General features: G+C 48.9%; 1 protein-coding gene across 2 annotated transcripts in view; it reads right to left on the minus strand.

Annotated features, from left to right (window-relative positions):
- Window positions 1–13,649, minus strand: part of Prkce (protein kinase C epsilon) — a 485,801-nt gene that overhangs the window by 12,137 nt on the left and 460,015 nt on the right. The window contains exons 14-15 of one of the 2 annotated variants that reach the window (XM_036170615.1): window positions 12,623–12,769; window positions 7,701–7,730 (exon numbers count right to left, since the gene is read on the minus strand). In XM_036170615.1, coding sequence (XP_036026508.1) covers window positions 7,716–7,730; window positions 12,623–12,769 — 162 coding nt within the window. In that variant the 3' untranslated portion in view covers window positions 7,701–7,715. Of the gene's footprint in view, window positions 1–7,700; window positions 7,731–12,622; window positions 12,770–13,649 lie in introns of those variants that run through there. The other variant, XM_036170614.1, reaches the window with a different exon arrangement.

Below are 13,649 nucleotides of genomic sequence, written 5' to 3' on the forward strand. Positions count from 1 at the left end.
GTGGGTGGCATCATCTCATGCTGGTGGCCCTGGTCTGAATAAAATGGGGAAAGGGAGAGAGCCAGGTAAGCGTGCCCTTCATCTGTTCCTGTCACTGTGCCTTCCCAGACACGGTGGTCTGCGTCCTCTCTAATGGTGAGCCCAGGAAACCTTGTCTTTCTAAAGCTCTTAGGTCAGGCATTTTGTCACTACAATATGTTGATGAGTTTTTCTTAAAGACCAGCCTGATAAATAAACATGTTAGGCTCTGTGAGCCACGTGGTCTCTGTCACAACCATACCATGACTCCACTCCTGTAGCACAAAGGCATTATGGACATGATGTAATTGAATGACCATGGGGAGCATCCCAATAAAACTTTATTCGGATTCTGACGTCAGAATCTCACACCTGGAGAGGCGTTGATTTGAGGTGGGAATTCAGGGTCTCAGGAACATACAACATGATACAGCTGTGTCCTATGTAGTGGCAAATTTAGGTTTTCCTGGTGAGAATGTACTGTGTTAGGTTTTTGACGGAGTAGTATACTGGTTTAGAGTTGAGGTACAGTTCAGCGGTAGAACATTTGTCTTACATGCAAGATTCTGGGTTCATCCTCAGTACTGCCATGAAGCTACCCCTTATAAGAGCTGATTTTCTGTGTTACCCCAGCTATCTTGGAATAACACACACAGGGAAAAGCCCTGAATAGGTTCCCAGGACCCGAGGAACCCCTCAGGCTTCAATGACTCTATTATGCCCCATAGGGGAGGCTGTAAATAACAAGGGGCCTCCTCCTGGAAAAAAGACCATGTGGAGCCAACTGAGACCTTTAGCTCCAGGCATACCTTTTGCCTATTCTTAGAAAAGAGGCTTTGTGGGCACTGCCCACAACCTAGGCCTTCCCGGCATCCACGAGAACACTTTGGCTTGGGCCATTTGGCTATAGAACTTGGCAACAGAAGTATAAAGCCTAAATTCCAGCTAAGAGCCATGCGGTACCAACTGAGTCCTACACTGCCCTACTGGAGTGCATAGGAACACAGCTAGGTTTAGAATCACAACTGGCCTATGAGCCATGGTGCCCCAGGAAAGCTAACAGTGCCCAGAGCAAGGCCTAATGTGCAAACTCCCCTTTGAATGAATTCTACAGAGCCCAGCAGAGAGCACCAGGCCCCTTTTTTTTCTGGTTGGGAGGCTGAACCACCCTTCAAGAGCAGAACTGAGGACAGAGAGGGTTAATCCCCTTTCACAGTGCTGTGTACCAGTCCTGAGACCTGCTGCAAAGTGCAGGGGTCTTTTGGTGCCCTGTGGGAAAAGAATGCCCTTTCTTGGGGAACCATCCCAAAAACCACTGGTCCTGTCTCGCACCCACCCATCCCTTCCCCCCTGCCTAGAACTCCTTTCTTGGCATTGGGGCTAACTGATGGCTCAGCCAGTATAGCCTAGAGCTCTGTGTGGGTTGGGTATCTGTCTAATGTTTCTCTCTACCATGGTGCCTGTGACAGCCTCAGTTTCTTATGTGGGAAAAAAGGAACAAAGCCCAGAGCTACAGACCTGGCTAGATGTGAACCAGCATGGAGTGCCTTAGTGCCTAACTCACAAAGCTTGTACCCACTCTAAGGGGAGGTAAACACTGCCATATCCTACTACGAAGATGGGAGCCAGGCTTGTAGGCATTAAATGACTTGCTCATGGTGACCTCAGCAAGCAGTGAGTCAGGACTTGTGTTTAGCTTGTTCTGCTTGGGGTTGGGTTCCCTGGCATGAGCTATCCTGCCTCTTAGTAAGACCTGCCAGGAGGCATAGATGTGGCGATCTATGGACTGGCTAGAAGAGCTTTGCCTAGCTGAACCTACCAGTTCCATGATTTCTGCCTATTGTGTGTGGTTACATTTTTTTTTAAAAAAATGCATTTACCTCACATAGCTCAGTTCGTTCAGCCCCTATAACTATTAAGATTTGAGTCTTGGGGTTGGAGAGAAAGCTCAGTGATTAAGAGAACTTAATGCTCTTGCAGAGGATCTGGGTTTGGTTTCCAGCACACACATGGCAACTCACAACCCTCTGGAACTCCAGTTCCATGAGGTCTGACCTCTGTGAGCTCTTGCACACATGTGGTGTACATACATACAATTAGGCATACACACACACACACACACACACACATATACACAATAAACATTTAAAAAGATTTTGAGGTCGTTTCTTACACTTCATAGGGGCAGTGTGAACCTAATTTGTAGACCTTACCAATTTGGGGCTTTTTATATATGTTCCAGTACTATCACTTCATGCTATCACTCCAAGATGTAGCCAACAATAGTTGACATGTACTATCAGTGATGTGTTCTGTATTCTATTCCAATGTTCTGTCTATTCTATTCTTTTCTAACCTATGCCTTTTCAGATTTTTTCCCCCCCACAGAATTGATTTGACAGTGTACTACTGGGTGAATCTTGAAATTTGGCAAGAAGGTCCTGGGCGGCCAAGAGACTGAGCGTGGTATGGAAAACATGGATGAAAAGCTGTAGGAGGGGTTACCACCCTGTCTGCTGCTTCTTCTTGGGCACAAGGCCACTGAGCAGGGCTCTGCAGTATGTAGGCTGCACATGGCTGGGCACGCAGCAATAACATCTGAGGTGATGCATCAGAAGCCCAGGTCTCCAGCTGGAAGCAGGCAGCAAACCATGGCAAACCCGAGCTAACTGTGGCGGCCTTTGCTACTTACTACGGCTGTTTCAATAGACTGTCACTGCTAAGAGCTGAAGTCTTCAAGAGGGAAGCTTTGCAGTCTGGTCCTGGCTAAGTCTGGGGTTCTCTGCTCTTCAGCCTCCCTCTCCGCCTTATTTATGAAAATGTGCTGGATGGAGATCAGTTCTCTTGGCCTCGGATTACTATTGTACCACCTGCTGGCTTTGAAACAGGAACTGTAAACATTTGAATACGTCAAGGTGAGATCACCCACTTTCTCTCCTGATTCAACAGCAATTTTAGGTTTCCTAATATAGGTTCTAATTACTTTACACTTCCAGGCATAGACTGGCATGGGTCTTGGGCCAGGTGAGAAGAGAGTTGAGAGATGAATCTGGGAGAGAAATACTATCTGGACAAACACTACAGAGATCTCTAAGATGTACAGAGTGCATTCACACATCCCCAAACAGACCAACACCTGCTATACATCAGAAGGACCAAATACCAAATACCTGAGGACCAGACCAAATGCCTGCTATATTCAGGAATGCTTGAATATAAGTATGAGGGGGTTGTACCCCTGAACAAAGCAGGAAAACCCCCTCAGTAGAAATAATTGTTGACCTTGGCTCACAGGTCTAAGGCGGTGCATTTGACCCTTGTCTCGACATTAGCTCACAACTGGAATTTTCCATAATAAAAACTTAAAAATATGAGCCCTACCCTTAAAGGCATGATGCAGAGTGAAAGATGCAACACAAAGAAGAAATATACACACACTGTGTGGTGGCATTTGTGTGAAGCCTGAGAAAACAAATTGAAAGAGCAGTTACCAGACAAATTGAAAGATCAAGTACTGAGGAGATAGAGACGGCTCAATTGGTCAAACACGTGCTATGTGAGAACGAGGACCTGAATTTGATCCCTGGAACCAGCACCAGAAAAAGCTGGGTTTGGGCACACTTGTAATCCAAGCACCAAGAAGGCAGAGGCAGGTAGATGGCACCACCTCATTGGCCAACTGGTCCGGCTTAATCTGGGAGCTCCAGGTCAACAAAGAATCCTTGTATCAAAAAACTCGGTGGACAAGGCCTGAGGAGTAACACTGGATGTCATTTCTGGCTACACACACACACACACACACACACACACCAGCCGCCACTGCACATAAACACATGCTCTTAAAAAAAAAAAGGATAGAATCTCTTTTAGAGAAAGTAAATCAAGATTTTTGGGAGCTAAGGGAACCAGGCACTTCTGGAGAGGATGGAGGTGTTCCTTGTACTTACAGTACGGGCAGATACATATGGGTACAGGTATTTTTAGAATTCATCAAAGTGGTACAGTCCATGGACATTTTATTGTGAGAAATTTTAGGATCTCACAGATTCCTTCCTTCATGAAGCATGCTGACATGAATGTCTGCAAAGAACCTTGGGGATACTCAACCCCCTTATTTCACCTGGTGTGAGTAGAGAACCCTAGTAACTCATTCAGGGTGGCACAGACAGCAGGGGCCAGCACCCAGGTGTCTAGTGTCTTCTCCTTAGCCCACTGCCTGTGATATAGAATAAGCAGGTAATTCTGAAGTCCCATATTTGGGGGTGACTCTATTCTGGATATCTGGGTCCAGCTCAGTCCCTTAGACCCAAATCTCTCATGCTTCTCTGGGGAGACTTCAAGCTCTGTTGTTGCCAAATGCTAAGGGAGATGACTTCAGTGGGGTGAGGAGTAAGGTAGCTACAGTCTCCAGGAAAGATGTAGCTCACTCTGCAAGTTGTCTCAGTTGACAAGAGGAGCATGCTCTGTAGGGCTTGTCCCTATTCAAGGCAGGTTTCATGCTTCACTGGCCCAGCCAGTAGCAACCCCAACTCATCTGGATTCACATGCCTAAAAGACACTTTGTGCTCTGTGGAAACCCTTGAGAGTGGAGTATGTCTCCAAAATAAGAATCCAGAAAAACAAGGCTAGTAGATGGCTAGCGTGCCTGTGGTCAAGAGATAAAGGTTGATGTGAAGTCATCATAGATGACAAACCTGAGGTACATTTGTCAAATCCCAGAATTCTACAGTCATACTTGAATATTACTCCCCTCCTCTGCCCCCAGGGACATTGTTTCTCTGTGAAATATCCCCGGCTCTTCTGGAACTCGCTTCGCAGACCAGGCTGGCCACAAACTCACAGAGATATGCCTGCGTCTGCCTCCCTGTGTGCTGGGCCAAGGGTGTGCGCCACCACACCCAGCTAAATATTACCTTTTGGTTCCATCCAAGCCTGTCACTTGCTCCTTCTACATTCTCAGCACACACAATAGGAGGAAACAGGGCATCCATACACTATAAACAACAGCAGATTTGGGGGGCTTCTGTCATGACTGACAAATCTCTGGAGATTCTGAACTTTGAGGTTGGTACAGGCAGGGGACCCCAGGAGCATGCAGAGTTTGCCTCTACACCTGTACCCTGCAGAGAGCAAAGGTGGGCTGGCAGCCTTAAAGGCTGCAGGACTGAGCCTTTCTCTGGGAAGGACTGAGGCTGTTTCTTATTTTCCTTTGTTACACCTGAGCCAGCCTCTACTCATGTCTCTGCACTCCTGGCGACGGGACAACCCTTCAGAGCTCTCTGAAAGACAAGGGCAGAAGGACACTGCTCCTTTAGTAAGGTGTCCCAGTCTGGAAGACAGAGGGAGGGCCATGGCCTGACCAGACTCTTGGGATCATGGAGGACCTGGATCCCAGCCTGTGTGCTGGGGGCCTCTCCGTCACCCCGTCTTTCCATCCATTCTGTAACTGTGAATGGCAGGACATACAGCTCCTCTCCTCAGCTGGGTCAGTGAAGTCCTGGATCTTTTAATCACTATTCCAATCAGTTTCTTCCTATACGCCATCTTTGTCTAGGTACTGCTCATAGACTATTGGTAGAAAGATTTTCACCTTGCTGTTGTCAATGTCCTCCTCCAGGACTGCGGAGAAAGGACAAAGTACAGGCTCCATTCATCCTGGTGGTCAGAAGAGGTCGGAAGCAACCTTTTCACAGATGCTTCTCTCTCCTTCACCATCTTCATCTTTCTCTGCCCAGACTTGGCTTCACCAGCCAGCTGCCCCAATTTCTCTTGCCTCTCTCCCCTTCCATCACATTTAGCCTCATGGAGCCTCCCATGCTCCCAACAGGTAGGTGTGGGGTATTGTGTATGTTCAAGTGTTGGGGTAAAGAGGACATTAAATTCAATAAAGACTATGTTGATGAACTCATGAAGGTACAACCCAACCCAACCATCATCAAGCCATAAAAGGAAACTCATGAGCCTAGAGAAATGCCCAGTTGAGTCTAGAACTAACTAGACAGACTCTGACCCTTTTGTGGGATGCTTATGAGGACTAACGTGAAGTACTGCCTAGTCTTCCACCACAGGAATACTCCTGTAATCAGAATTCTCAGATGGCAAAAATGGCTAGTCTGGGTCTCACCTGTATACCTGTTGGGCTAAGGGACATCTGGATGGTGCCCACTGATGACAGCTGCTATGCCAAAGCCAGGACACTGAAAGTCACACAGTTGCATTCAGACAAAATACTGAGAATGGAGGCAGAGCGAATACATGTGGTGAGCAGTTCACAGAGCAAAGAGAGGTGACTTGGGCCAGATGTGGTACATGCCTCTAACCCTAGTACTTGGGAGGTTGAGGGAGGGGGATTAGGAGCTGACGACAGCCTAGGTTACATCGCTACTTCCAGCCCAGTCTGGGCTACATAGCTCTTTATTCTAAAAACAAAGTGACTATACATGAAGGAACCTTTGGTACTATTGCAAGGGATTAAAAACTTGAGAATACCCCATCTGTGGGTCACCCTCTTGTAGCATCAATGACTGCACCAGAATGAAGCCCAGCAGGATCTGCATAGACTCCTGAGTGGCATTTCTCCCCAGTCCTCAGATATCATCTTGCCTTCAAATAGCTACTGCCCTGAGTGGGGATGCCATCCAATAATCTGAGCTCTCTTGACCTCTGTGCGGCAGGAGTGTTATCCAGCTTCCTCCAGCCTTAGGCTCCTGGTCTCTCTCACTCGTCTGTTTGCTGGGTAGCAGACATAGTACTCAGCATTCTAAGATCCCATAGGCCAAAGTGGGAGGCCATGGTTGTGTCTGATTTCCAAGCCCAAACATCATGTGACTTCTTATAACACTTCACTCTTGGATCCTGGAGCCTTGGTGAGAGAGGAAGAAGGCCTTCAGACTATGGGAAGGAGCCATGAAGGGAGAGAGAGGAACTAAACTTCCCAAGAAGCTAGGAGCACACAGAGCATCTTAGGTTTGCTACTGGTCCTGTTTTCAGGTCTGTGAGAGAACTAGTCTCTGTTTGACAAATAAGAAGTCTGGGGGTCAGGGTGAAGTGACTTCTCATGATCCCAAGGCTATCCTGTGACAGCAACCAGAGTCACCCCCAGGCTTTCTGTGATCAAAGCCAGTCCCTTGTCCACTGTATCGTGCCATCACTTAAGCAGGCTACCCAAAACAGGGATGTGGACTTTCCCCATGGCCTCTAGACCTGGACCAGAGCCTCCGTGGCTCTTTGCAAGAGTCAATAGCCTCTTAGGGGCCAAGGGATCTCACTCTGACATGAACATTTTCTTGGAGCTGTCTTCAGTGAAGGACCATGCAAAGCTCTGGTCCTGATCCACCAGGATGGAGGATGATGATGGTGTCCCATTGGCATCTGCATTATCGCCCATGCTATTGGGGCCCCTGGGCAGGTGGACTAGCATTGGGGTGAGGGGGATGCCTGCCCAGCAGGGCTCCTCCTGGGGCTGCTAAGTAAGTGAGGATGTGAGTTCTAGAGCCCACTTCCCAGGTTTTCTCTCAGCACAGCCCAGTCATGCAGGGGCATGCAGGGGGGCTTCCATCGGGGTCCTGCCATGCAGCATGGATGGCTGAATGGAGACGGATCATGAGGTTGAAAGGGACCTCTATGTCATCGGGCCTGTGGGCTCACCTACCTGGAGAGACTCCCCACTCTGGAAGCCTTACCTTACAGAGGGACATTCACACTGAAGCAAACTTGAAAAGAGAGAACACGTACACAAAGAGAAGTTTACTTGGCTGGCATTTCTCTCATTGCCTTGGGCATTCACGGAGGACAGCTAGGACTCTGGGGAGGCAGTTCTCTCCCTCTTAACTGGCTTGCTCCCATGCCAGTGCCGAAGCCCCAGGAGCCTGTGCTCTCAGAGTCTAATGCTTTGGGGTGCACCAAATGGGGACCAGAAGTGAGCTGACTAGCCCCACAATCGACAATGTCAGCCATACCAAATACATCTCTTCCCCACTACAGTCCCCCCAAAAGATAAGCCTACCAGGAGCACAAAAGCTAAATGAGAGAGACTTATTAGTGATTAGACAGGGCCACCATCTTGGAAGGAAGTCTCCAATGAGACAAAGTGTTCACGCTTGGCTATTATCTCTAGTATAAGAAGCTTTGCTGGCTGTTGTGGATTAGAGTACATGCCCACAGAGCTGTTTGGTTTGGTGTTGATGGCATATTGTTTGCACAGAATCAATTCAGTGTACAGGTGCACAGAGCTGGAACAGGGGGAACATACAGGGGACACGAGGAAGGAGGATAACAGAAGTTGAGCAGACACATGAGGAGAAACTTTCCATGCGGAAGCAGAGGCCACTGAATGGGGGCTGACACAGAGGGGTGACCCCCTGGAGGCTGGAAACCCAATGGCTCTCCTAACCTCTGGGGAACCACAGCAAGGGTGACACAGGGAGGTGCAGGCTCCAGAGGCACAGGAATCTCAGCTTAGCAAACGTATCAGAAAGGCAGAGCCTGCGGGGGCAGCAGCCAGCGGAGGGATGTGATGGAAACTGACCAGAGGCCAAATTCCAGCCTCCAATCTCTACAATCTCTTTGTGCTATCTTCTGAGGCAAGAGGCTTCCTGTGGATGGGGTGGGAGGGGAGTGAGGTCAGAAACGGTTCTGATGTATCCTCAGCCCCTGTGGGTGTGAGCAGGCCCCCGTCTCCAGGTGAGCCAGCCATGGCAGAGGCGGGTTTGCCTGGCACGATGCGTTTGAGGATACACAAAATACTATATTGTGGCTCTTCTCAAACACTAGACTGGATGCTATGGCCACTCGTGGGCCCAACAAAACTGATTCCTCCATGAACCCACCAGGCAGGTCACCTGCCAGGTAACTCAGCTTGGGTGGCCAGTAAGGGAACTGAGGTAATGGCTACTGAGTAGGTTTCTAGGGAATGGTGGCATTCTGGTATGAGGTCAGCAGGGCATAGCTGAGAATGAGTGGCGTTGGTTCCAAAGAGAAGAAATCCAGGCTCTTTCGTGTACCTCAGCACTTGACCACACTTCTCTTGAGGTGTCTAGTGTGGGGGGCTGGGGGGAGCTTCTCTGAACCTGCCTCATTTGCATGTTTAAGCTTGTGCCCAATGTCTCTTTGTGCTCGCACACCCACAAGGCTGGCACTGTCTGCTCATAGATTTTATCTTTTCCTTCACACAGTATCTGTCCCTTCATGTGACATCTGTCCGTAAGACGGATCCAAGAACCTCACAGCGTCCTGGCTGACAGTCCCTTGTATCCCTTGCTTTTCTTCTCAGTGTGGAACTGGCTTTCCCTCAGCCATCAAAACCTTGCCTGCCTAAGCTCTTAAATGACATGTCCTGAACTTATAAGACACCCAAGCCAAAGAAAGCCTGTCTTGTGATGGAACCTCCAACCCAGGAGCAGAAGGACTCGGCAATGTGCTGCAGTAGCTCTCCTCCCAGTGACTTACAGGTGACTGCATTTGCCCAAGGCTGCACTCACACAAAGCTGCACTCACAGCTGGCCTGCTCCCTGCCGCTGCCTGGTCTAGGTAGGCACCCCTATGCTAGTCGGCTACACGAGGATGGTGGCTCATAAAAACCCACTTGAGTCCCCACACTGGGCCTGTGAGGTTTTCCCAGGTGATACATGGGATGGTTTTAATTTAATTCAGCATCTTCTTCTGCTAGACTTGCGTCCACAGGTAGCACAGACTAACGCCATTTTCCTTGTTGCAGGAATGAGCTTTAGCTTAGGGACAGAGTTAGGAAACCTTTCTGATACTAACCTTTTCTCTCTTCCTCCCTCTCCTTTCTTTTGACTCATAATTTTGATGTTTGGGAGAGATACCTCAGAACTCGAGGATAGAAATTTGATCAAATATTTAACTTGATCAAGTTCCTGAAGGCCCGGGACTGGTAACTCTGAACGATCCACAGGGTTCTGCCAAAGTATAGCCAGAGACACTTCCTGCACAATCTTATTTCCTCCCCATCTGCTTCATCCCTGATGTCCTGATTTTTCTCATCTCAGGTAAAACAAAGCAGCCTAATGAACCCTTCTTCCTTGGCTCTCCAGCATGGTAGTCTGGGTCACAGTGGGGACCCGTACACAGACAGTTTCCATGGAAATGTGAGAACAGCTACAGGAAACTAAGATGGATGTTGGAAGTCCCACACGACCCTGTCCTTTCTTTTGGACATCCTCTCACAGGGAAGGAAAGCCACCAGGGGCCCATGTGAGTTCCCCAGCACAGGAATCAAGCAGGGCCCTGTTTCTAGTCCCAGGGGGAGGTTTGCCAGAGGCTGTGCACTGGGAGTACTTCCTCTTTCTGGTTCCTGGGGACTCCTTACCTATGGGAACAGCTTCACACCTGCGTAGGGACCACCTGAAGGGGCTCTCTGCCTGCTGAGCTGCTAGTAGCCTACCCCCCTGTCCCCACTCTTTCCCCCTGTCCTTAGTATCTGGGTTCTGTCCCAGATCCCCGGCCCACAGTCACCTCATACTGCTCTTCATGGCCCTCCTGTCATTCTGCTCTTGCCCTGGGGGTGGGGCAGCTACTGATCAAGGTGTGGGTCCTTTCGGAACGTCTTGGGATAGGACCCAGGGAAGCCACACAAGGACAAGAATACTGAGACCGCATCCCAGTCTATAGACTACAAACCCAGCATGGATGTCCTGGACTGATGGGGCTTTAAGAGCTGCTTTAGGAACTTGAATTTCTTACCTACCACTGCTTAAAGCCCAGAGCCTCCCTTGGATTTGAGTAAAAATTCCTAGGAAAGGTCTGTGGTCACTTCTTTTCACCCCATCATCTATTAGACCCCAGGGAGAGCCTAGCCTCAGTGACTCCATTCATGAAAATTCCTTTGTGAATTGTGGCTCGAGGTCCCCCTCACTTCCTTCCTTCTAGGAGTTTCTCTACAACACCGGCTTCCCTTGCCCACACTAGCCTTTGCTCCCCTTCACAGGCCCAGGGGACTATGGACTCCTCAGGGGCCTCTACACTCTCTAGAGAGGCTGTGCCTGTTCCTCATCCTGCCTTTCTGGGTCTGGTGATCCTCTCTGAGTATGGCTGAAAGTGGCTCATTGAGACTTAGTGTCTTAATGTAGGTTCAAGCCTTTGTACAGATGGCAATGATGTCTGACTGGGCCCTTTGTTCATTGGGCCTGAACTGGTACAGTTCTGCTCCTCACTTCTCTAGGCATTAAGTTAGATTACATGGAGATTATAATTCACCCCTCAGGCTTGATTCTTCCATTTCTTCTCAGCCTCTGGTGACCCGTTCCACACATTCTCTCAGGTACCCAGTTACTCTTGTCCTTTGGGACTACTTCTAGCGGCCCCAAGCGGAGCCATCAGGCAGGCTGGCACATGCGGTGAGCTCTGTCAGCCCTATCAGCCAGAACCTCCAACCTTCCCTATGTATGAAACCCACAGCACAGGCTTGGCATGTGGTGGGCTGGGCTGGGGGTTGGGCAAGCTATGATGAGATGGGATAAAGTGGAGGAGAGGTTCACAGCGAGAAGTGGACCCCAAACCTGGCCTGTCCCAAGCTGTGTGTCTCCCAAGAATCACACAGACCAAGGCAGAAAGTAAAGCAGGAATGGTAGGTAGCAAGCCTTAGCACTACGTCATATCAGCCTGTCACTTTTGACCCTGTCTATGGTCTGGAGCATACACATCACCTGGCAACCACCTTCCAGAATATTCTGAGATTAATTCCACTCTGGGGACCCGCAGAACACTTGAGGGTCTTTTCTGTCCTTGTAGCTGGGGAAGGTGGCCTCCTCTGACAGAACATGGTGACCCATGGCTGGTTGATGATCTCAGGTCTTCTCCCAGCCTCTCAGGACTAGGATCTTGTCAAAGAAAGCCTCCCGTTCAGCTCCCAGGTGCCTAAAGCTGCCTGCCCAGATTCTCGGTCAAAAGGACTCGCTACCTTGGGAAATACTGGAACCAAGATACCTCTCTTTTGGGATTATGTTGCCTGTTCTTTGAACACTTCCATAGTGGATCAGCCTGCAGGACATGGCCTGCAGTTCCCAGCCAACCCTTTACTGTAGTCCTCTGTCCACCTTCTGAGTGTTACACCCCTTTGCTCTCCACCTCTCCCCTCTGCTTGGTCCTGCATATGGAGGGCAGCACATGTTATGTCTTGGAGCAGGTGGAGGGCAGCAACATGTGAGAGATAGGACTGTTATGGACCCAGAACGTAGGCTACCCTCCCTGCAGAACTTTGTGTCAGCCTTTCTTGCAATAGTCACCGAATCTCGCTTCACGTTCCATCATAGAAGGACCATAACAAGCATTTAAACTAATATTTTCCTTTACATGGCTGCTTTCAAAGCACAACCCCCTTTCTCTCTCAAAACACCTCATCATCTCTATGTCATGTGGAAAACTAGCATCATTATTACTGATCAAAATAAATAAACAAAGCTTGAGAAAACAAGAGCAGGGGGCTGCAGGTGCCCTATTTTTGACAATGTCTAGGGCCTATGACTCTCTTTGGGGAGACCCCTCCCTGAGCTTTCAGCCATACCCCAGGCTGCTCTTGGCCCACATAGACTGGTACACAAGGGCCAGCTGACCACGGAGAGGAAGGGCTGGGAGCCCCACTTACAATTCTCGGCTTGAAGGGGGGCTTGACTTTCTTTTGCTCCAGCAGTACCCAGTCAATCTCCTTGAAGAATGGGTGTTGCTTGATGGCGTCTTCCCCGTTCTGGGCTGCCACACAGCCCAGGCGCTTGTGGGGGTTCTTGGTCATGAACTATGGGAAGAAGGCACAAGAGAATTATTGTTGGAGGTTCTTCCCGGGCATGGGTCATGAGGGAGTGTCTTCCCCATCACTCCCCACATCTGTGTTTGCACACTAGGGGCCTCACTCTCAGTGTGGTCTACTCTTGAATATGACATAGCACATGCCAGACATCATTCTGAGCATCAGACCGATATGGATTCATCTCATGGGGTACTATGGCTATTTCTACTTTATAAGGGAGGAACTTAAGTCATGGAGAGGTTAGTAAACTCAGCTAAAGATGCACAGCTAGCAAGGTACCAAGTTGAGATTAGGACCTAACTCCTATTCTCTGACTGCATCAGATGTTCAAGTCTTTTCAGCAGAGACTGAAATCTGGTAAGTCACCCACAGCAAGGAGGTAAGGAAAGATGACCGGGTATGCAAATGTATGCAAACATATGCAAATACAGGCAAATGATCAAGGGTACCTCCCATCTCTTTTCTTTCCCAATAACCTCTCACGTATTTTAGTTTGAATTTGCAAGTGCCACACAAAAATGCCCATGTAGGGGCCAGCAAGATGGCCAGTGAATAAAGGCGCTTGCTTTTTACCAAACCTGACAATCTGGGTTGGATCACTAGGACCCATATGGTGTAGAGAGAAGCAAAGCCCAGAAATGATTCTCTGACCTCTTCATATACAGCATGGCACACATGTACATGGGCATGTGTACACACACACACACACACACACACACACACACACACACACACACACTTTTTAAAAATGCCTATGTAAGTTAAAGATAAAAACCATCACTTTTCAGTGTTCATAAGTAAGTGCACAGTGACAGGTTTCCATGTTCTGCATGATGAGCTCATTTCTCCCAAACTAGTCTGTCCTCGG

Source organism: Onychomys torridus, chromosome 21 (genome assembly GCF_903995425.1).
Source record: "Onychomys torridus chromosome 21, mOncTor1.1, whole genome shotgun sequence".
In the NCBI taxonomy this organism is placed as follows: Eukaryota; Metazoa; Chordata; class Mammalia; order Rodentia; family Cricetidae; genus Onychomys; species Onychomys torridus.